The sequence below is a fragment of the Nerophis ophidion genome, linkage group LG07, assembly GCF_033978795.1.
Source record: "Nerophis ophidion isolate RoL-2023_Sa linkage group LG07, RoL_Noph_v1.0, whole genome shotgun sequence".
In the NCBI taxonomy this organism is placed as follows: domain Eukaryota; kingdom Metazoa; phylum Chordata; class Actinopteri; order Syngnathiformes; family Syngnathidae; genus Nerophis; species Nerophis ophidion.
The window spans coordinates 25,254,122-25,275,891 of record NC_084617.1 but is presented as its reverse complement, the minus strand read 5'-3'; the positions used below and the strand labels follow the sequence as shown (position 1 = coordinate 25,275,891).

The 21,770-nt window shown below is 37.7% G+C and overlaps 3 protein-coding genes across 7 annotated transcripts in view; 2 read left to right on the top strand and 1 right to left on the bottom strand.

The window, feature by feature from the left end:
* Window positions 1-4,295: 4,295 nt before the first annotated feature.
* Window positions 4,296-6,913, top strand: LOC133556147 (eukaryotic translation initiation factor 1). The gene is made up of 4 exons (XM_061905796.1): window positions 4,296-4,481; window positions 5,986-6,149; window positions 6,213-6,314; window positions 6,495-6,913. The coding sequence occupies exons 1-4, from the start codon at window positions 4,451-4,453 to the stop codon at window positions 6,537-6,539; spliced, it is 342 nt and encodes a 113-aa protein (XP_061761780.1). The 5' UTR covers window positions 4,296-4,450; the 3' UTR covers window positions 6,540-6,913.
* Window positions 6,914-8,980: 2,067 nt separating this feature from the next.
* Window positions 8,981-17,416, top strand: si:ch211-198p11.6 (uncharacterized). Of its 4 annotated transcripts, XM_061905797.1 has the most exons (6): window positions 8,989-9,215; window positions 9,287-9,383; window positions 13,904-13,944; window positions 14,017-14,127; window positions 16,866-17,003; window positions 17,069-17,416. In XM_061905797.1, the coding sequence occupies exons 3-6, from the start codon at window positions 13,939-13,941 to the stop codon at window positions 17,153-17,155; spliced, it is 342 nt and encodes a 113-aa protein (XP_061761781.1). In that variant the 5' UTR covers window positions 8,989-9,215; window positions 9,287-9,383; window positions 13,904-13,938; the 3' UTR covers window positions 17,156-17,416. The 4 variants fall into 4 exon arrangements, with proteins under 4 accessions (XP_061761784.1, XP_061761783.1, XP_061761781.1 ...); XM_061905798.1 differs by having other exon boundaries at window positions 8,989-9,383; XM_061905799.1 differs by lacking the exons at window positions 13,904-13,944; window positions 14,017-14,127 and having other exon boundaries at window positions 8,984-9,215.
* srrm2 (serine/arginine repetitive matrix 2) overlaps window positions 17,396-21,770 on the bottom strand; it is a 20,222-nt gene continuing 15,847 nt past the window's right edge. The window contains exons 12-14 of one of the 2 annotated variants that reach the window (XM_061905781.1): window positions 21,412-21,474; window positions 17,626-17,715; window positions 17,396-17,550 (exon numbers count right to left, since the gene is read on the bottom strand). In XM_061905781.1, the coding sequence (XP_061761765.1) occupies window positions 17,508-17,550; window positions 17,626-17,715; window positions 21,412-21,474 (196 nt within the window). In that variant the 3' untranslated portion in view covers window positions 17,396-17,507. The remainder of the gene's footprint in view (window positions 17,551-17,625; window positions 17,716-21,411; window positions 21,475-21,770) is intronic. The other variant, XM_061905782.1, reaches the window with a different exon arrangement.

The window sequence follows — 21,770 nt, the reverse complement described above, 5'->3', positions numbered from 1 at the left end:
TCTTTTACAATTGTATGCTTTTTGTGATATCACTAATTGACTAACGTACTTAATTGGGCACTCAAGTACAATATGTCTTAACCATAGTTGGGCCATGAGTGCCCCCTAGAGCAGTGGTCCCCAACCACCGGGCCGTGGCCCAATTGGTACCCGGCCGCAGAATAATTTTTTATTTAAAAAAAAAAGAAAATTGTTTTTGTTTTTTTTGTTTTTTTTATTAAATCAACATAAAAAACACAATATACACTTACAATTAGTGCACCAACCACAAAAACCTCCCCCTTTCATGACAAAAACCTCCCTTTTTCATGAAAAAGAAGAAGAAAAAAAAAAGAACCTCCCCCCCAGGGCCGCGGGACAAATTATTAAGCGTTGACTGGTCCGCGGATACAAAAAGGTTGGGGACCACTGCCCTAGAGGGCCGCCAAATAATATTTCGCAGTGGCAGTCTAGTAATGCACTTTTCCACCACTTGTGGCAGTAATGACAATCTCAAACAAACAGAAGAACTCTGGCGCTAAACTCAGAAGTTTCTTAAGCGCAAGAATTATGATTAAAGTTGTAAAACTGTTTTTGTCATTTGCATTTTTAATTTCATTGACAGTAGTTAAGAAACATTTTCATTTAGTTTATCTTAGCACATCATATTTGTATTCAAATTAATGTTTTGCCTTTGCAGTATATTTCATTTTTATTTTTACAATCAGCCTCATCTAAGCCTAAGGTTTACTTGTTAATTAAATAATTTTCTTAAACACATGCTTTCATATCATTTGACAAGGGTGTAAACTGTAAGTAGATTAGATATTATTTAATGTCATTAAACTCAAGAGTAAGATTAATAATTCGGTGTTAATATTTGAATGGAATGGGGAGAGAAAAAATGCCCCCTTTGTGACATTACTACTTGGTTTGAGGGATCGCATGAGAAAGTTTATTAGGTATTATTTTCATATAATCTCGGCACGCACACAGTAATATACGACATGCAGTCACATAAATGCACGTGCAGGTGTTCTTATTGTCGTGGAAGGTGAATCTGTATAATGTTCACAAAATTAAATAGCGGTGATTTTTGTCAAGAAAAATATGTAACAAGGCACATTTTCAAAAGATACATTTTGATACTTCTGGAGAGGGTGCAGTGTAAAGAGTTTTATTTGCAATCTAAAGAGAACATATGAACAGTTTGCAGAAATACGCAAAAAGTGTATCTAATAACATCTAAACCACAAGGAAGTGCTTAAATGTAGATTATCATAATTCCTCTTTAATGCACACTCCAATAATCAAAAACAATTTTTAGAAGATCTTCTCCATGCATTTCTCTGCACAAACCATAAAAAGATGGAAATACTGTGTGTATTTGGTGAGAAAAGAATTCCATCCCCTGCCGATTTTAGAAGTTTGCGCCCTTTCAGAGATAACAAGAATGATCGTTATATTAAGCAAAATCCTAAAAAAATACATTCAGTATAGATGATGCATTCCTTTGTGTTTGAGGGAAATAAGTATTTCACCTGTTGGCAAGCAAAGTGGATTTGTAGTTTATTCTTGCAGTACCTAAAGTGTATTCAAGTTTCTAGTAGTTGTAATACTCGCTGTAGTGTATTGTAGTTTCTTCTAGGCGCAGTAGTGTTTTTTTTATTTCTTATAATTGTAGTTTATTTTAGGTGGAGAACTAGTGTATTGTCGTAGTGTACAGTAGCTTTTACTAGTACAGTGTAAATTGTATGTGTATGTAGTAGCGTTTGTATTTGTTGTAGTGTATTGTAGTTATTGCAGTTGTAATAGTGTACTGTAAGTTATTGTAGGTGTAGTGTAATGTAGTTTTTGTACTGTAACATTGTAGTTTGTTGTAGTGCACTGACCTTTTTGTAGTTGTTTCTTGTAAGTATAGTAATTATTCTAGTTTTTGTAGTTGTAGTAGTGTATTACGGTGTATTGTATTTGTAATAGTGTATTGTAGTTTATTTCAGCTGTAATAGTGTACTGTAAGTTATTGTAGGTGTAGTGTACTGTAGTTTTTGTAGGTGTAGTGACGCATTGTAATTTGTACTAGTGTACTGACCTTTTTGTAGTTGTTTTTTGTAAGTATAGGAATTATTGTAGTTTTTGTAATCGTAGTAGTGTATTACGGTGTATTGTATTTGTAATTGTGTATTGTAGTTTCATGTAGGTGTAGTTTATTGCATTTATAATAGTGTACTGTAAGTTATTCTAGGTGTACTGTAGTTGTAGTAAGTAGTGTAAGTATAGTAATTATTGTAGATGGTGTAATTGTAGTAGTGTATTACGATGTATTGTATTTGTAATAGTGTAATGTAGTTGTAATAATGTCATGCAGTCTTTTGTCGTCTCTTGTAGGTGTAGTAATGTTTTGTAGTTGTGGTACTTTATTTTCTTCTCGCTGCAGGAGTGTATAGTAATTTATTGTAGGTGTATCGTAGTTGTGATAGTGTACTGTAGTGTATTGTAGGTGTATTGTACTGTAGTCTTTTTGTAGTAATGTGTTGTAGTTTACTTTAGTTGTAGTAGTGTTGTAGTTTCTTGTAAGTGTAGTAATGTTTTGTCGTCATAGGAGTGTGTCATAGTTTATTGCAGTTGTAATAGTGTATTGTAGTTTTTTGTAGGTGTAGTGCACTGTTGCTTTTGTAGTTGTAGTAAAGTGTTGGACTTATTCGTAGTTGTAGTAGTGTTGTAGTTTCGCGTAGTGTGTTAATGCATTGTAGTGTTTGTAGTCGTGTATTGTAGCTGTAGTGGGTATTTTAGTTTATTGTTGTTGTAGTGTATTGCATTGCAGTTTATTTTCGTTGTATTGTAGTTTAGTGTAGTGCATTGTAGTTTTTTTAAATAGTTAAGTTAGGTTACTATATCAGTACCTGAAGGTAAACTTGTTTTGCAGGCAGCAAGATCAGGACATCCATTAACCGTACAGTCTTGTCCATGTTTGTGTAGACTCAAGGTTTGAATGAAGGAATTTACTTTATTTATCCTACTAAGGGGAAATGATGTGGTTGCAGTGCAGATACAAAAAGTACGCATAAAGGGAAACATTAAATAACACAAACTACATTGAAAAAGCACAGAGGTGATGTAAACAGTTGCGACTTCAACGGCGCCATTTCTACATACAGCTATAAAAATTGAGCAAAACAACAATTGAGCAATAAATACGTATTGCATACATACAATTGCACCCTGGAGACAAAACAAAAACAAAATTCCAACAACCATGTGCACATACCCTGCGCTTGCCTCTACAGTGCTCCATGGCATCGTCTGCTGGAGGGATGAAACAGAAAAAGACCCAACAAAGCAACCAAGAGAGCCGACTCCGTCCTAGGCCGCCACTAGCCCCCAGCTAATGTCCAGTCTGTGCGGATGAGCGGTAATCCGTCCAGGGAGACTCAAGTGTCCGATTCATGCTCATTCAGCTCAGTAAAGCCAGTTAATCCCTCTGCTCAACGCGAGCTTCGTTCTCTTCACGCCGACTCCGGTGTAGCACAGAGCCAGTAGCATGGTGTCGGTGCAAACATGGCCCGAAGGCTCCCATGAGGCACATCCAAAAGTTGCACCACTCATTGCTGCACAGTCCCAAAAGCCACAAACGTCAAGAACAACAAAGAGTGTATTATTAATTTCCACTTTGTAAATTCAGATTCATGTAGCAATTTCTTTAAGGTATGGTACTCATGTGTTTACATAAATAAGTAAATATACACATCACTGCAATGGGAGGTCAATATGCTTGCTGATTGGTACATTAATCAAATACATATTTCCTTAAATCAAATAAAAAATATTTTATAACCTTTTTAAATGTTTTTTCAGGACCAATAAAACAACCATTAAAAGTCTGTACTTTTCATATACTAAAGTCAGTACGGTTCAAACACTTTTTCTCCCGAAATATATTTAACCAGACTAATAAACTACTACATATGTTCATATTTTTCAGATGTCCTAATGGTATACATGTATTTGTATAATACCTGCTTATAACTATTTTATTATTGGTATAAGTGCTCAAAACCCACACGATGGGTGTATTTCATGAACAAAATAGCTTGGAGACATTGAGCGCACTGAGTGGAGATCTGCTCCGTGGTAACGATAGTGATGAAAGTTGGATGATTATTTATATATAAAGTGCGTGTATGCATATGTATGATTGATGAAATAGGAGTTGTTTACTGTTTCACAGAGCAAAGCACTGATGAGTCACGCACCACGTGACGTCAGGGGTGTGGTGACGTAACAGTAGGCGGGGCTATAAAGGCTTGTTTTCTTGTCATCGCCCTCGACGGTCGCCATTTTGAGACAGCTTGCCGAAGCCGCCGAACGTCGTCCCGTCTCAACCCCAAACTCTAGCACAAAGAAGTCTGAGTTAGCCGACGAACAGCTCGCTAACCAAGTTACTATCCGAAAGGAAAGCAAATCTTATCGTATGTCCGCTATTCAGAACCTCCAAACTTTTGGTGAGTATTTGACCGTTTGTGCGCGAGAGGGTGGGGGAAGGGCGATAGCTCGCACAGCTAATGCTAACGGTTAATCAGCCGGTGTTAGTTTTTTTTGCCAGTTATAATATCAGCATTATACTGTCTGAAATGGTGAATATTGGTTTTGTCCAGAAAGAGAGATGCCAAGGGCTGATTTTCCAGGGTAGCCGGCCAAACCTAGCTAGGGTCATGAGGCCGCCATTAGGCCTTCAGGAAGCTGGCGGCTCGTAGGTTTGTTATTCACGGCGAGTTTTAATTCACCCAGTTTTAGCTTTGGTTGGAAGTTTACTCGCGGTATATTAACAGCTCGTTACAACATGTCTGCCTATGCGGTCGCTGGTCGATAGTTAAAGTATTCGGTGGCTACTGGCCAGAATGCTCGCTACTCTTGAGTAAGCTGTTTTGTAGCACATCTAGTGAATGCGCATGCGCAACGTTGCCAACTCCTCAGTAAGGGAAGTAGCAATTGGCTGTCACAGAAGTTGCCAGAAGACGTCATTGCCTCATTTGCATACATTTTTGCCCTGGATGTTTTTTGAGTGTTTAATATGGGGATCGATTTTTTTCAGACACTTGAGTTTATGTAAGTGAGGTGTAACTGATTTTTTTCTTTTTATTTTAACAGTTCTTACAACGAATTATGCTGACTATGTAATTGAAAATACTTGGTTTAAAAATTCCTACATTTCTTACCACCAATTAAAATTCTGTGTATACTTAAGACCAACTTGCTGTAAATTAAGACTCAAGCAATCTGTCCTGTCGCCATGGCACCAAATTAAGTGTCAAGTTTGGGTCATGTGACTGCACACACCTTAAGTTTTGAAGCAATAATTATTTCCGCATTGAGTTTTTTACACTGCGAACTGTGTCACGGACACAAGAAAAGGCCCGAAGACACGAGGAAAGCCTCACAATAACATCAAAATGAGTTGCTAGATTGGTCGCTCATAATCTATTTACACAAAAGTCGCCGGATTTAGCGACAAAGTCCAAGTTGGCACCTCTGACCTTTTGCTCAAAATTAATATATTTATAAATATAATTGTGAAGCTAAGGCAGTGGTTCTTAACCTGGGTTCGATCGAACCCTAGGGGTTCGGTGAGTTGGCTTCAAGGGTTCGACGGACCCTCCGCCGCGGAGGTCGAGACACACCCGACTCATCATGCAAATAAAAACTTCTCCATATCGGCGTTTTATGGATACGGCCACAGCAGAAGTCACACTGAATTGCAGGTGTGTAATTTGTTGTGAGTTCATGCACTGTTGGTTTTGTTCTTTGAACAAGGTTTTTGCGCATGACTCATTTTGTCCACCGGTAAAAAAAAAACAAAAAAAAAAACTTTGACTTGAATTTGAAAAAAATATATATATATTTTTCCATTAAAGAAGGGTTCGGTGAATGCACATATGACCTGGTGGGGTTCAGTACCTCCAACAAGGTTAAGAACCACTGAGCTAAGGTCTGTCACTGTCTTTTTAGACCCCTTTGCTGATGCAACTAAGGGTGATGACCGCATCCCAGTTGGGACAGAGGACTCCATCCACATAAGAATTCAACAGCGGAACGGCAGAAAGACCCTCACAACTGTCCAGGGCATCGCCGCAGACTATGATAAGAAGAAGCTAGTCAAAGCCTTCAAAAAGGTCCGTTCACGCTCCTCGTTTGGTTGTGTTGCCGTTTCATGGCTTTGTTTTTGTCACCCATAGAAGTTTGCCTGCAATGGGACAGTGATCGAGCACCCAGAGTATGGTGAAGTGATCCAACTGCAGGGAGACCAGCGCAAGAATATCTGCCAGTTCCTTGTTGAGGTGAGCTCATCGGTGTCAGTATGGGTCTACAAATGATAAATAAATAAATGATAAATGGGTTGTACTTGTATAGCGCTTTTCTACCTTCAAGGTACTCAAAGCGCTTTGACATTACTTCCACATTTACCCATTCACACACTGATGCAGCCATAGATTCTGATCGTGTTTCTTTCTGTGCAGATTGACTTGGCAAAGGAAGAGCAGCTCAAAGTCCACGGCTTCTAGAGACGAGCGGCAGCCCCTGCACCTGGAAGACCATCACTCCCCATCCCTCTATGTGCTGCTGTTCCTCTTGCTTCCCCCAGTCCCCCTCCTACCATGCTGCCCACCATCTCCTAGCTAAGGGGAACCTTGACCTCTAACATGGGACTCTGTAACACCACTGCCACCCTTTACCACCAGGGGGCAGAAGTGATCTGGCGTAGACACACCATGGTTCAGTGTGACATCAGGGATGAATGGTGATGATGGCTACACATTTCCTCCTTCCTTGTTGCTTTTATTTTGTTCCTTTTTAGGTCTCTGCCTCAGTAAGAGGCACTACTCGTAACTTTTTTTGTTTTGTACTTTAAGGTGTTTCAATAAACGATGAGTCTCCATCTGCCTTTGAGTGGTGTTCTGTGGGCAGGATGGTCCTTGTTGAAAAAGTCCCAATGACATGTAGCCATTTTTGACATTTACGTTTTTTTTTTAAATTGCCAAATATTTCAGTCAAAGGTGACTACCAAATATTTCAGTTAAAGGTGACATTTCTTTGGATGATAATTAATATTGGTACCACATGTTTTCCTCAAAGGAGTAAGCTTGAGTAGGCGCCAGAATCATTAAACATTTCTGCAGTGAAATACTATTTGTAAAGACTTCAGTTCTAGTACTTACCTGAAACTAGTCTTCATGCCTTAGTAGAATCTGTCCCAAGTTATGTTGACTCTTGTGACACTAAAGGTGTGTCAGGTTGATACCATTAACATAAGGAATACTTAAATACCAGTGGTTTCTGATCAATTACTTAATGTCTGTGTTCAACTATCATAGCCTGGATTTAAAGAAACATACGTCAAACCACATCTTCGATTTTTAAAGATGAAAATTAGTGCTTTTGGACAAAATATTACAAATGCATCCAACAATGTTTATTACATTTCTACAGTTTACTAAAAGTATAAATGGCCACAGTTAAGAGTTAAAAAGACGATCACACACGCAGCTAAAATATAGCAAACTTAAAGTTAAAGTACCAATGATTGTCACACACACTAGTTGCATTTGACCCATCACCCCCTGGAAGGTGACGGGAACAGTGAGCAGCAGCGGTGGCTGTGCCCGGGAATCCTTTTTGGTGATTTAACCCCCAATTCCAACCCTTGATGCTGAGTGCTAAGCAGGGAGGTAATAGATAGGTTCCATTTTTATAGTCTTTAGTAGCTGAGATAGGCGCTAGCGCCCCCTGCTACCCCGAAAGGGAATAAGCGGTAGAAAATGGATGGATGGATGGATAGTATGACCCAGCCCATGTTTGAACTCACAACCTATCGATCACAGGGCTGGCACTTTTCCCAATAGTCTACAACAGGGTTGCCCAACCTTATTCCCCCCAGGAACCGGTTTAATGTATGCATTATTTTCACAAACCACCTTTCGACATGTGGCAGATAGATCCCGCCAATAAATGAGGATGAAAAATGTTCCTTTGGCTACAATCTGGCACATTAACATTATACATGTCCATTAATGTGCACTGTCCCATGTACTATAACAGGAGTTGTAATATACATCTATTAACAAGCTTACTGTGCTTAGTGGGACAGGTGAAAGTTAAGTTAGTTTATTAATCAATTATTGTTTCTGTGCGGCCCGGTACCAGTCCCCAGGCCGGTGTTTGGGGACCAATGGTCTACAACAGTGGTTCTCAAATGGGGGTACGCGTACCCCTGGCGGTACTTGAAGGTAAGCCAAGGGGTACGTGAGCTTTTTTCTAAAATATTCTAAAAATAGCAACAATTCAAAAATCCTTTATAAATATATTTATTGAATAATACTTTAACAAAATATGAATTTAAGTTCATAAACTGTGAAAAGAAATGCAACAATGCAATATGAAGTGTTGACAAGTACATTTTTTGTGGACATGTTCCACAAATATTGATGTTAAAGATTTATTTTTTTGTGAAGGAATGTTTAGAATTAATTTCATGAATCCAGATGGATCTCTATTACAATCGCCAAAGAGGGCACTTTAAGTTGATTACTTCTATGTGTAGAAATCTTTATAATTGAATCACTTGTTTATTTTTCAACAAGATTATAGTAATTTGTATATCTTTTTTCCAAATAGTTCAAGAAAGACCACTACAAATGACCAATATTTTTGCACTGTTATACAATTAAATTAATCAGAAACTGATGACATAGTGCTGTATTTTACTTCTTTATCTATTTTTTCAACCAAAAATGCTATGCTCTGATCAGGGGGTACTTGAATTAAAAAAATGTTCACAGGGGGTACATCACTGAAAAAAGGTTGAGAACCACTGGTCTACAAGACAATATCAAATCTTTAATTTCTTTATTCAGTTCATTTCGTCATATATACTGAAACCAATTGTTTTTCAGAGGGAAATCGTCCAATCAATTAGTTCAAAATGCTTTCGAATAATTTTTTTGGAGCCTTCTCGTGACCCGTCCGTCTCTATGACAACACTTCTGCCGCCATATTGTTTTGTGGCGGCCAAAACGCGAGCTGCTTCTTCTGGTTTCGATGCATTTTTAGTTTTTTTTTTAACGTGAAGTTAAACACACGTGGTCTCGTTGGCTCGTTTTAGATGAATCTTTCAATCCCGTCCGGAAGCGCACCCAGCAGTGAAATGACTTGTGGCCGTGAAATGTGACGAGCAGGCTAACGTAACAAGCTATCTAGCTAGCTGCTTCACGTTGAAATGACGATGGTTGACTTTTTCTTCTTTCTTTTAAAGTTTCACGTCAATGTTTCCCGCCACACAACAAGGACACGGACTAGCGTCTTATTTCCGGAGTGCTTTGTCGCCTTTCTCACATAACCTGCAATACCAGGTGAGCGCAGTTCTACAGGGGGTGTGTTACATTTACCTGTCTGAGATTTGTTTCCCACAAGCCAGTCATCCATTTCCTACCGCTTGTCCCATTCTTGGTCGCGGGGGGGGGGGTTTGCTGGAGCCTATCTCAGCTGCAACCCATCAGACAGATTTTCGGTGCGAGGGATGGATTTTTTAATTTTTATTTATTTTTAACCTAGGAGTTAGGTAAAAGGTAAACATTCCAACCATTGTACCGAAAATCTTGTCGGACTAGAACATTGAAAAGTATATTAAGGAGCAAACATAATCAACCTTTTTGAGATCATACATTTATATTCATATTTATATTTTCCTCCTTCTAAAGGAATATATAATAAGTGCCATGTGCTTTAAAGGCCTACTAAAACCCACTACTATACCCACCACGCAGTCTGATAGTTTATATATCAATGATGAAATATTAACATTGTAACACATGCCAATACAGCCTTTTTGGTTTCCTAAATTACAATTTTAAGTTTAAAGGGAGTTTCGTCTTGAAAACGTGTAGGCAAGGCGTCACAGGTTTTAAGGAAATATGAGCGCTGCACACACACACAGCTAAAAGTCGTCGGCTTTAACGGCATAATACACAGTATTTTGGAGATCTGTGTTGCTGAATGTTTTGCAATTTGTTCAATAAATATTGGAGAAGTCACAGTAGAAAGATGGAATTGGGAAGCTTTAGCCTTTAGCCACACAAAACCACGGTGATTCATTGTTTAAAATTCCCGTAGCTGAAACTTTACTATAGATCAGAGCGCGGTCAAGCAAACATGAATCACGACGGAATGTCAACCAGCAGGTTTCGGTGAGAAAATTGTGGTAAAAAGTCGCTTCTTATCGGAAAAAAGCTGAGCTTGTGCCGTCCATGAAGCTGCTGTCGACTCCCCTGAGACATTGGCGTCAACACACCCGTGGACGTACACCTCCGACTATCAGCTACTATTTAACTCACTAAAACACTAGCAACACAATAGAAAGATAAGGGATTTCCCACAATTATCTTAGTAAATATCTCTAAAAACATCGGAATCCGTCCCAATGTAATCACGTTTTTTTTTTCTAACTTATTTTTTTTTCAAATCTTTTTTTTTTTTCTAGTCCGTCGCTATCAACATCCTCCAACACGAATCTTTCATCCTCGCTCAAATTAAGGGGGAAAATGTCGTTTTCTCCGTCCGAATAGCACTTTTTGTTGGAGGCTCCCATTAAAAACTGTGAATATGTGAGGAGCCCCCACACGTGTGACGACATCGTCTGCGACTTCCGGTTGAGGCAGGGTATTTCTCTTAACACCAAAAGTTGCGAACTTTATCGTGGATGTTCTCCACTAAATCCTTTCAGCAAAAATATGGCAATATTGCGAAATGATCACGTATGACCCAAAACATGGACCTGCTATCCCCATTTGAATAAGAAAATCTCATTTCAGTAGGCCTTTAAAACCTTCAAACGAACGGATTCGTTCTGGTGAAGTTCGGCAAACGATGGCATCCTCAGAACCTCAAACTGGACCATATTAACGCTTTACTACGAAAACAATGAACATCATTTAGGTAAACGATGAACATCATTTGTGAAAACCATTAACATCGTTTATGAAAACAATGAACATCGTTTATGAAAACAATGAACATCGTTTTTCGTTTATGAAAACAATGAACATCGTTTTTCATTTATGAAAACTAAACATTTATGAAACGGTGAACATAATTCATGAAAATAATTAAAAATTTACAACAATTAACATCATTTATGAAACGAACATATTTTTTATTAATGAAATGATTAACATTTTTTATGAAAACGATGAACACAATTTGTGAAGACAATGAACATTATTTATGAAAATGATGAACATCATTTAACAAAATGAACGTTATCTATGTAAACGTTGAACATCATTTGTGAAAACAATGAACATCATTTATAAAAACAATGAACATCGTTTTTCATTTATGAAAACATCAGTTATGTAAGCGATGAACATGATTTATGAAAACAATGAACATAATTTATGAAACGATGAACATCATTTATGGAAATGATGAACGTCGTTTTTCGTTCATGAAAACAATGAACATCATTTATGAAAACATTGAACATCGTTTTTCATTTATGGAAACAAACATTTATGAAACGGTGAACATAATTCATGAAAACAATTAACAATTAAAAATGAACAACAATTAACATAATTTATGAAAACGATGAACGTATTTTTTTTATTAATGAAAACGATTAACATTAGTTATGAAAACGATGAACACAATTTGTGAAGACAATGAACATTATTCATGAAATCATTGAACATCGTTTTTCATTTATGAAAACAAACATTAATGAAACGGTACACATAATTCATGAAACAATTAACAATTAAAAATTAACAACAATTAACATAATTTATGAAAACGATGAACTTATTTTTTTATTAATGAAAACGATGAACATTAGTTATGAAACAATGAACACAATTTGTGAAGACAATGAACATTATTCATGAAAATTATGAACACTATTTATCAAGATGAACATTATCTATGTAAACGTTGAACATCATTTGTGAAAACGATGAACATCGTTTTTCATTTATGAAAACATCAGTTATGAAAACTATGAACATCATTTATAAAAACGATGAACATCGCTTTTCATTCATGAAAACAATTAACATCGTTTATGAAAACAATGAATATCATTTTTTATTTATGGAAACAATTAACATTATTTATGAAAACGATGAACACAATTTATGAAGACAATAAACATTATGAAAACGATGAACATCATGAAAATGAACATTATTTATGTAAACGATGAACATCATTTGTGAAAATGATGAACATCATTTATAAAAACAATGAACATTGTTTTTCATTTATGAAAACATCAGTTATGAAAACGAACATCGTTTTTAATTTACGAAAACAAAAACTTTTATTAAACAAATCTAATTTATGAAAACGATTAACATAATTCATGAAAACGATTAACATATTTCATGAAAACGATGAACATAATTCATAAAGACGATTAACATAGTTTTTCATCAATGAAAACGATTAACGTTATTTATGAAAACAAACACAATTTAGGAAAAAAAAATGAACATTATTTATAAAAACAATGAACATTATTTACGAAAATATTGTTTATGAAAACGATGACCATTCATAAAAATTTAACAATTAACATCATTTATGAAAACGATGAACATCGTTTTTCATTTATGAAAAGGAACATTTATGAAAACAATAAACATAATTTATGAAAAAGGTAAACATCATTCATGAAAACGACTGGTTAGTTAACTGATTCAAACTGCAATCTGGTAAATTAACTTACCTTGATAACCTAATATAAACTGGTTAATGAACATATTCAAATTGGTTAGTTAACTTACCATGACAATGTAATATGAACTGGTTAATTAAATTATTCAAACTGATTAGTTAACTTGCCATGAAAACCTAATAGAACCTAGTTAGTCGACTTGATATAAACTTGTTAGTTCACTTATTGTTACTGGTTAGTTAACTTACCATGGCGACCTAAGACACACTTGTTGATTAACTTATTCAAACAGGTTAGTTACATTACCACAACATAATACAAACAGGTAAGTTAACTTAGTCAAACTGGTTAGTTAACTTCCTATAAAAAAACAATACCAACTAATTTAAAATTACCTGGTTAGTTAACTTAACACAATAACATAATTTAGACTGGTTAGTTACTTAGTCAAACAGGCTAGCAAGTTGATCATGGCAGCTTAATATAAACTGGTTAGTTAACCTATTCAAACTAGTTAAATTAGCATTACAACTTAATATAAAGTGGTTCATTTACTTATATTAACTGGTTAGTAAAATTATGACAGTTTAAAAAAATGATTAGTTAACATATTCAAACTAGTTAGTTAAATTATCATGACAAATCAATATAAACTTGTCAAATAACTTATTAAAACTGTTTGGTAAACTTACGACTACTTAATATAAACGGGTTAGTTTACATAATCAAACTAGTTTGTTCACTTACCATGACAACTTCATACAAACTGTTTAGTTAACCTGATGTAAACTGGTTGGTTAACTTATTCCAACTGGTTAGTTACATTCCCATGACAATGGAATATGAACTGGTTAGTTAACTTCACTAACCACTTTGAATAAGTTAACTTAATGTGACAATGTAATATAAACTGGGCAATTGACTTATTCAAACTAGTTAGTTAACCTACCATGACAACCTAATATAAATTGTTTAGTTAACTTATTAAAACTGGTTAGTACCATGACGACTTAATACAAACTGGTTAGTCAACTTACTCAAACTGGTTAGTACCATGGTGACTTAATACAAACCAGTTAGTTAACTTACAATGGCGACCTGGTAAAAACTGGTTAGTTAACTTATTCCAACAGTTTTGTTACTTCATTGCTAAAGTAAGTAGAAATAAAATTGACAGATGTGTGTGTTTCCCTGCAGACGTGGAGGATATGTGACGTTTGTGCTGGCAGAAAATGAGCGTAAGAAAAGTTTGCTGATGTAAAAGTCTACCTGAGCCTCCATGATTGTGTCATGAAGTTTGTCATCTTTAGGTTCTTCCTGCCTGGGGGCTGTCCATCCCACTACCTGCTGTCATCTTCATCGGCGTCTCGATTTACATGCTTGTCTTGGCGCTCGCACTCTGGATACGATTCTGCCTCAAGGTTGGCCTTACAGACTAACAAACTTTGCGGTGTTAATGAAACAAACAAACATGGCGGTGGTAAAGAAACTAAAAAAACATGGCAACGTTATGAAACAAACAAACATGGTGGAGGTAATGACACAAATATGGAGATGTTAATGAAACAAACAAACATGGCGGTGTAATGAAACAAAGAAACATGGATTTGTTAATGAAACAAATATGGCGGTGTTAATGAAACAAACAAACATGGCGGAGGTAATGAAACAAACAAACAAACATGGCGGTGTTTATGACACAAAAATGGAGATGTTAATGAAACAAACAAACATGGCAGTGTTAATGAAACAAAAAAAAAATTGATTTGTTAAAGGCCTACTGAAACCCACTAATACCGACCACGCAATCTGAAATATTAACATTGCAACACATGCCAATACGACCTTTTTAGTTTACTAAATTACAATTTTACACTTCCCGGAGAGTTTCTTGTTGAAAACGTCGCGGAATGATGACGCGTGCGCGTGACGTCTCGAGTTGGAGGGGACATATTAGCGTAGCACCACTTGCGGCTAAAAGTCGTCTGTTTTCATCGCGCAATTACACAGTATTCTGGACATCTGTGTTGCTGTATGTTTTGCAATTTGTTCAATTAATAATGGAGAAGCCAAAGTAGAAAGAGGCAGTTGGGAAGCTTTAGCCTTTAGCCATGCAAACACACGGTGATTCCTTGTTTAAAATTCCCGTAGGTGAAGCTTTACTATGGATCAGAGCGGTCAAGCGAACATGGTTCCCGACCACTTATCAACCGGCAGGTTTCGGTGAGAAAATTGTGGTAAAAAGTCGCCTCTTACCGGAGATCTGCGGAGCTTGCACCGTCCATGCAGCTGCCGTGACTTCCCTCAGACACTGGCGTCAACACACCCGTGGACACACCCTTCCGACTATCAGGTACTATTTAACTCACTAAAACACTAGCAACACAAAAGAAAGATAAATGGGTTGTACTTGTATAGCGCTTTTCTACCTTCAAGGTACTCAAAGCGCTTTGACACTACTTCCACATTTACCCATTCACACACACATTCACACACTGATGGAGGGAGCTGCCGTGCAAGGCGCTAACCAGCACCCATCAGGAGCAAGGGTGAAGTGTCTTGCTCAGGACACAACAGACGTGACGAGGTTGGTACTAGATGGGATTTGAACCAGGGACCCTCGGGTTCCGCACGGCCACTCTCCCACTGCGCCACGCCGTATTTCCCCGAATTATCCCACTAAATGTGTCTAAAAACATCTGAATCGCTCACAATGCAATTGCCTTTTTTTTTTTTTTTTAAACTTAATTTTTTTATAATTTTTTTTTTCTAGTCCTTCACTATCAATATCATCATTCACAAATCTTTCATCTTCGCTCAAATTAATGGGGAAATTGTCGTTTTCTCGGTCCGAATGGCTCTTGCTGTTGGAGGCTCCCATTATAAACAATGTGAGGATGTGAGGAGCCCTCACACGGGTGACGTCATCGTCTGCGACTTCCGGTAAAGGCAGGGTTTTTTTTTTATCAGCAACCAAAAGTTGCGAACTTTATCGTCGATATTCTCAACTAAATCCTTTCAGCAAAAATATGGCAATATCGCGAAATGATCAAATATGACACATAGAATGGACCTGCTATCCCCATTTGAATAACAAAAACTCATTTCAGTAGGCCTTTAATGAAACAAATATGGCGGTGTTAATGAAACAAACAAACATGGATTTGTTAATGAAACAAATATGGCGATGTTAATGAAACAAACATGGCAGAAGTAATGAAACAAATATGGAGATGTTAATGAAACAAACAAACATGGCGGCATTATGAAACAAACATGGCAGTGTGAATGAAACAAACAGGGTGGCGTTGTTAATGAAACAAATATGGAGATGTTAATGAAACAAACAAACATGGCGCATTTTGAAACAAACATGGCGGTGTTAATGAAACAAACAAACAAGGCGGTTTGGATTAAACAAACAAACATGGTGTGTTAATGAAACAAACAAACATGGGGGTGTCTTTAATGAAACAAATATGGAGTTGTTAATGAAAAAAAAAACATGGCACATTATGAAGCAAATATGGTGGTGTTAATGAAAAAAAAAAACATGGCGTGTTAATGAAACAAACAAACATGGTGGCGTCAATGAAACAAACATGGAGGTGTTAATGAAACGAATATTGAGATGTTAATGAAACAAACAAACATGGCGCATTATGATACAAATATGGCGTGTTAATGAAACAAACAAACATGGTGGCGTTAATGAAACAGATAAATATGGCGGCGGTGTTCTGTTGCAGGAGACATACCATATTTCCTTGAATTTAATTTAAAACCTCTTCTCACTCCGGCACTTAGCAAAGGCATGCAGTAAAAATTTGAGTCTGATGTAAGCTTGGACTTTAAATCCTACTGAATAGCTCTTAATCTTCTTCCCTTTATGCGATTTCAAATTACCGGTATTTAAATCAGCCTCCTCCATTTTGAAAATGATACAGGGGAAGTGTCACTCGTGATGTCACAAGTTTGACCAGGCGGTAATACTAAACATGCGCTAATTATTTTGGGAAGCGAGATTGACCCGGCAGTAATTCAAGGCAGGCGCATACTAGGAAATACCGTATTTGCTGTGAAACAAAAAAACATGGCTGTGGTAATGAAACGAATATGGAGGTGTTAATGAAATAATGATGGCGCCGTTGTGTTGCAGGAGAGATATGCGCTGGCGTGCGACTGCGGCTGTCCAAGCTGGTCGCTGTGGGAACTTTGCTTCAACGTGGCGCAGTCATGTGACTGTCGCCTGCCCTCGCTGCGCTCTTGTCTGAGGGACATGTGCGCCTCCCCCTCCGTGAGTCGCGCACACCTGGTGAGACGAGCCAGGTGTCACGTGTCTTCATGCTTCTTTCATCTCAGTGTGGCAGGTGGGATTGCGCGTGCACGTGTCAGCCTCCCGAGTGCGAGTCCTGCAACTGCCTTTGCTTCGAGATCCGCGTCAAATAACATCCCGAACACGGAAGCTAAAGTCATACGTATCGTGGCCACTAGGAGGCGCCAAAGTCGACAGTGAAGCCTTCAGTGTTCCCAATCTGACAATGACGTCATACGTCGGCATCTGTTTACCTTTTCATTTCAATTCTTTGACCTGTTTTTATGACAAATGTGTATTTTTTATGTTTTTTTTAAGACGTCACCATGAGACCCATTTGAAAGCTAAATGTGGACATTGAAGAGACTTGAGAATAAAATGTACAATTATCTTTATTCTTCTGAGGAAACTTCATGAAAGAACATCTACACTACACAACAAAGTCACATGACCCACACGTGAACCTCCTCCACTCAAAAGCTCTCATTACTTCCGCCTGCTGCTGGACGTGCTGCCAGGTGACGGTCTGCTGCCGGCGAGGGGAGACAAATGTTGAAAGGTCAAAGTTCATGCTCAGGTGAGTGGGTGCACACTGTCATCTGACCTGCGGCGAGAGGAAGCGTGGTCTCCTCGCATGTGTCGTGGCGGAGAGTAGCTGAGCGAGCGCGAATCTCGCAGCGAGTCTGCCGGCAGCCTGACGGAAAACAAGCGTTGTTACGAAGAGCACAGGCAGCACTTCCTGTTTAGGACTTCCTCTTCCTGTCTCAATTAGTGTACATGTGTTTTTGGTAAATGTGTTCAGTACTTGTACTTTTTTTTTTTTTAATGCATAAGGGTGTTTGGTACTTGTTTTTTTGAGTGAGTAAGCGTGTTTGGTATTTACACTTATTTTTTTGAGTGCATAAATGTGTTCCGTATGTATACTTGGTTTTTTGAGTGCACAAGTGTGTTCAGTATGCATACTTGTGTTTTGAGTGCTTCGTACATATACCTGGTTTTTGAGTGCATAAGTGTGTTCAGTACGTATATTTGTTTTTTGAGTGCACAAGCATGTTCGGTACTTATACTTTGGGTTTTGAGTACATAGATGTGTTCAGTACGTATACATGTTTTTTTGTGTGCGTTAGAGTTCAGTACATATACTTGGTTTTGAGTGCACAAGTGTGTTCAATCCTTATATTTAGGTTTTTCAGTCCATAGGTGTGTTCTGTACGTATATTTGTTTTTTTTTTAGTTAAGTACAAATACTTGGTTTTTGAGTGCATACGTGTGTTCGGTACTTATACTTGCGTTTTTTAGTCCATAGATGTGTTCAGTACGTATACTTGTTTTTTGAGTGCGTTAGAGTTCACCACATATACTTGGTTTTTGAGTGCATACGTGTGTTCAGTACGTGAATTTGCTTTCTGAGTGCACAAGCGTGTTCGGTACTTATACTTGGGTTTTTTAGTCCATAGATGTGTTCAGTACGTATACTTGTTTTTTTGAGTGCGTTAGAGTTCAGCACATATACCTGGTTTTTGAGTGCATAAGTGTGTTCTGTACATATTTGTTTGAGTGCACAAGCGTGTTCGGTACTTATACTCTCATTTTTTAGTCCATAGATGTGTTCAGTACGTATACTTGTTTTTTTGAGTGCGTTAGAGTTCAGCACATATACCTGGTTTTTGAGTGCATAAGTCTGTTCAGTACATCATTTGTTTTTTTGAGTGCGCAAGTGTGTTGGGTACCTATACTTGGGTTTTTGAGTCCATACAGTGGGGCAAAAAAGTATTTAGTCAGCCACCGATTGTACATGTTCTCCAACTTAAAACGATGACAGAGGTCTGTAATTTTCATCATAGGTACACTTCAACTGTGAGAGACAGAATGTGAAAAAAAAATTCAGGAATTCACATTTTAGAAATTTTAAAGAATTTATTTGTAAATTATGGTGGAAAACAAGTATTTAGTCAACCATTCAAAGCTCTCCCTGATGGAAGGAGGTTTTGGCTCAAAATCTCACGATACATGGCCCCATTCATTCTTTCCTTAACACGGATCAATCGTCCTGTCCCCTTAGCAGAAAAACAGCTCCAAAGCATGATGTTTCCACCCCCATGCTTCACAGTAGGTTTGGTGTTCTTGGGATGCAACTCAGTATTCTTATTCCTCCAAACACGACAAATTGAGTTTATACCAAAATGGATACATGGATGATACAGCAGAGGATTGGGAGAATGTCATGTGGTCAGATGAAACCAAAATATAACTTTTTGGTATAAACTCAACTCGTCGTGTTTGGAGGAAGAAGAATACTGAGTTGCATCCCAAGAACACCACACCTACTGTGAAGCATGGGGGTGGAAACATCATGCTTTGGGGCTGTTTTTCTGCTAAGGGGACAGGACGATTGATCCGTGTTAAGGAAAGAATGAATGGGGCCATGTATCGTGAGATTTTGAGCCAAAACCTCCTTCCATCAATGAGAGCTTTGAATGGTTGACCAAATACTTATTTTCCACCATAATTTACAAATAAATTCTTTAAAATTCCTACAATGTGAATTCCTGGATTTTTTTTCACATTCTGTCTCTCACAGTTGAAGTGTACCTATGATAAAATTACAGACCTCTGTCATCATTTTAAGTGGGTGAACTTGCACAATCGGTGGCTGACTAAATACTTTTCTGCCCCACTGTAGGTGTGTTCAGTACATATACTTGTTTTTTGAGTGCGTTAGTGTTCAGAACATGTACTTGGTTTTTGAGTGCATAAGTGTGTTCGGTAATCATAGTTCGGTTTTTTTGAGTGCATATATGTGTTTGGTACTTAGAGTTGTACGGTATATAAGTACTAATAGTGTACCGCAATACTAATTGATTGAAATCGGTACTGTACTGCCTTTGAAAAGTACTGATCCCGTTCTTTCATCTGCGGCGGGGTGACTACAGAGCTGAGGCGCATGATGTTGAGTGTCAAAACAGGCACAAAAAGTGCATACAAGCAATAACATCTTGGAGAGGAAGAATGGCACAAAACTACTATTCTATTGGTTAATAAAGAGGGTGGTGAAGTACAATATGGAGGTATTCGGGCTTCAAAACTAACGGTAAAGGTGAGGCTTTAAACAAGGAAGCTTCAAGTGTTGCTTTAAAACACGCCTCGCCAAATGTGGTGATTAGTATTACCACCTTTGCTTGAAACTTAGGTCAACATTGAAATATTGAAGATTCAAATCTGCACAAGGAGTATAAAGAGTGACAGGTATTAATGCTGTTGTTACACCTGTTCTGCTCCAGTGCAGACTGTAATCAAGGAGCACAGGGCAGACGTTCCCTTCAGGGTCGAAGTTTTCGTTGGCATTAACACAATTCACTTCACAATGTGTCTGCTAAGCTTTGCTTTTCGGTCTCTTTATTATTAGTTTTGCAGGACACAACTGGACCCGCTTATTTTTTTTACTGCGAAGTGCATGCGCTACCTCTCCCTCTCTCTACTCGCCCACTCACTCGCGGACGTCACTCAGACAACACATTGCCATTCTCAGAAAACTCCCTCATAAGTTAACCAAGTTGTGCACATGCAAATACATCACATGTTGATACTAGACTCACACACAGCTGCTTGGCCTGATGCCAAATATTAGCTGAGTTAATATGATTAATAACTGAATTTGGTAACAAACTGCTGCAATTTGTGTTTTATCTCAGGTTTTACCTGCTCCATGGCTTATCTTTGTACATTTATCCGTAGTTTTGCTTTAGTACTCACTAATAATTGTATTTTTTTTAAAGCACAGACCAGGATTGGAAACCTAGTTTTTTGAGGACGTAAGTGTGTTCACGCTTTAAAATACAGCAAAATGCAGTACACTGTATTTAGGTGGACACTTGACTCTTAATAGGCACCATGCTGTGTACGTGGCAGAAGGGGCGGGACTAAGTTTACATAACGACTGAGCACAACTCGTTGTGAACCAGCCCAATTGTTAGCGTTATTTTAAGTAAGAGTCCGATGACTGTAATGATGATGTACAGTAGTACACTACTTTTTACAGTGTACTCACATAAGTATTACATTTATCACAGCTGCTCAACTGAGAATCCAAATTACTTTGGATAAATTGATTGCTGTTCTGTAGGACCATTTTTTTCCTGACAGAAGTGCGTGCTTTTGTTTAGAAAATAAGTGTTTACAGACATAATTGTATGTAAGACAGACAAGTGATGAGTGACAGCCAGCACAGCTAAAATTGAGGTGACAGCCATCTTGCTAACAAGGCAGTATGAATTTTGTTGTAAAAAAACCCCTCAATTTTTGTGATGCCGCTCATTAAGTTTTTTTAATATTTTGGAGTTACATTACATGCTGGTGTGAATCCAGATACACATTATCTGTTCATTCTTACCTTTTCTTCTTCTCGTTTTTATCACCGCCTGATGGAGAGCGTGAACGCTCAGCTTTTTTTTTCCTGGAAAAAAAAAAAATAACATTAAACCAGCAGCCTGTCACTTCCTGTTTTCTGTTTACACTTTCCCTTGTCACTTCTTGTTTCCTGTTTACTCTTTCCCTAGTCACTTCCTGTTTACCCCTTAACTTTGTCACTTCCTGTTTCTTGCTTACTATTTCCCTTGTCACTTCCTGTTATTTTGCTCACCCCTTACATTTGTTACTTTTGGTTGTCTGCTTACCCTTTACCTTAGTCACTTCCTGTTTCCAGCTTGCCCTTTACCTCTGTCACTTCCAGTTTCCTGTTTACCCTATACA

Coding starts and splice junctions, on each gene's coding strand:
- LOC133556147 (XM_061905796.1), top strand. CDS start 4,451: ATGTCCGCTATTCAGAACCTCCAAACTTTTG. Junction 6,150..6,212: donor TAGTCAAAGCCTTCAAAAAG/GTCCGTTCACGC, acceptor TGTCACCCATAG/AAGTTTGCCTGCAATGGGAC. Junction 6,315..6,494: donor TCTGCCAGTTCCTTGTTGAG/GTGAGCTCATCG, acceptor CTTTCTGTGCAG/ATTGACTTGGCAAAGGAAGA.
- si:ch211-198p11.6 (XM_061905797.1), top strand. Junction 14,128..16,865: donor GGATACGATTCTGCCTCAAG/GTTGGCCTTACA, acceptor GTTGTGTTGCAG/GAGAGATATGCGCTGGCGTG. Junction 17,004..17,068: donor ACATGTGCGCCTCCCCCTCC/GTGAGTCGCGCA, acceptor CTTTCATCTCAG/TGTGGCAGGTGGGATTGCGC.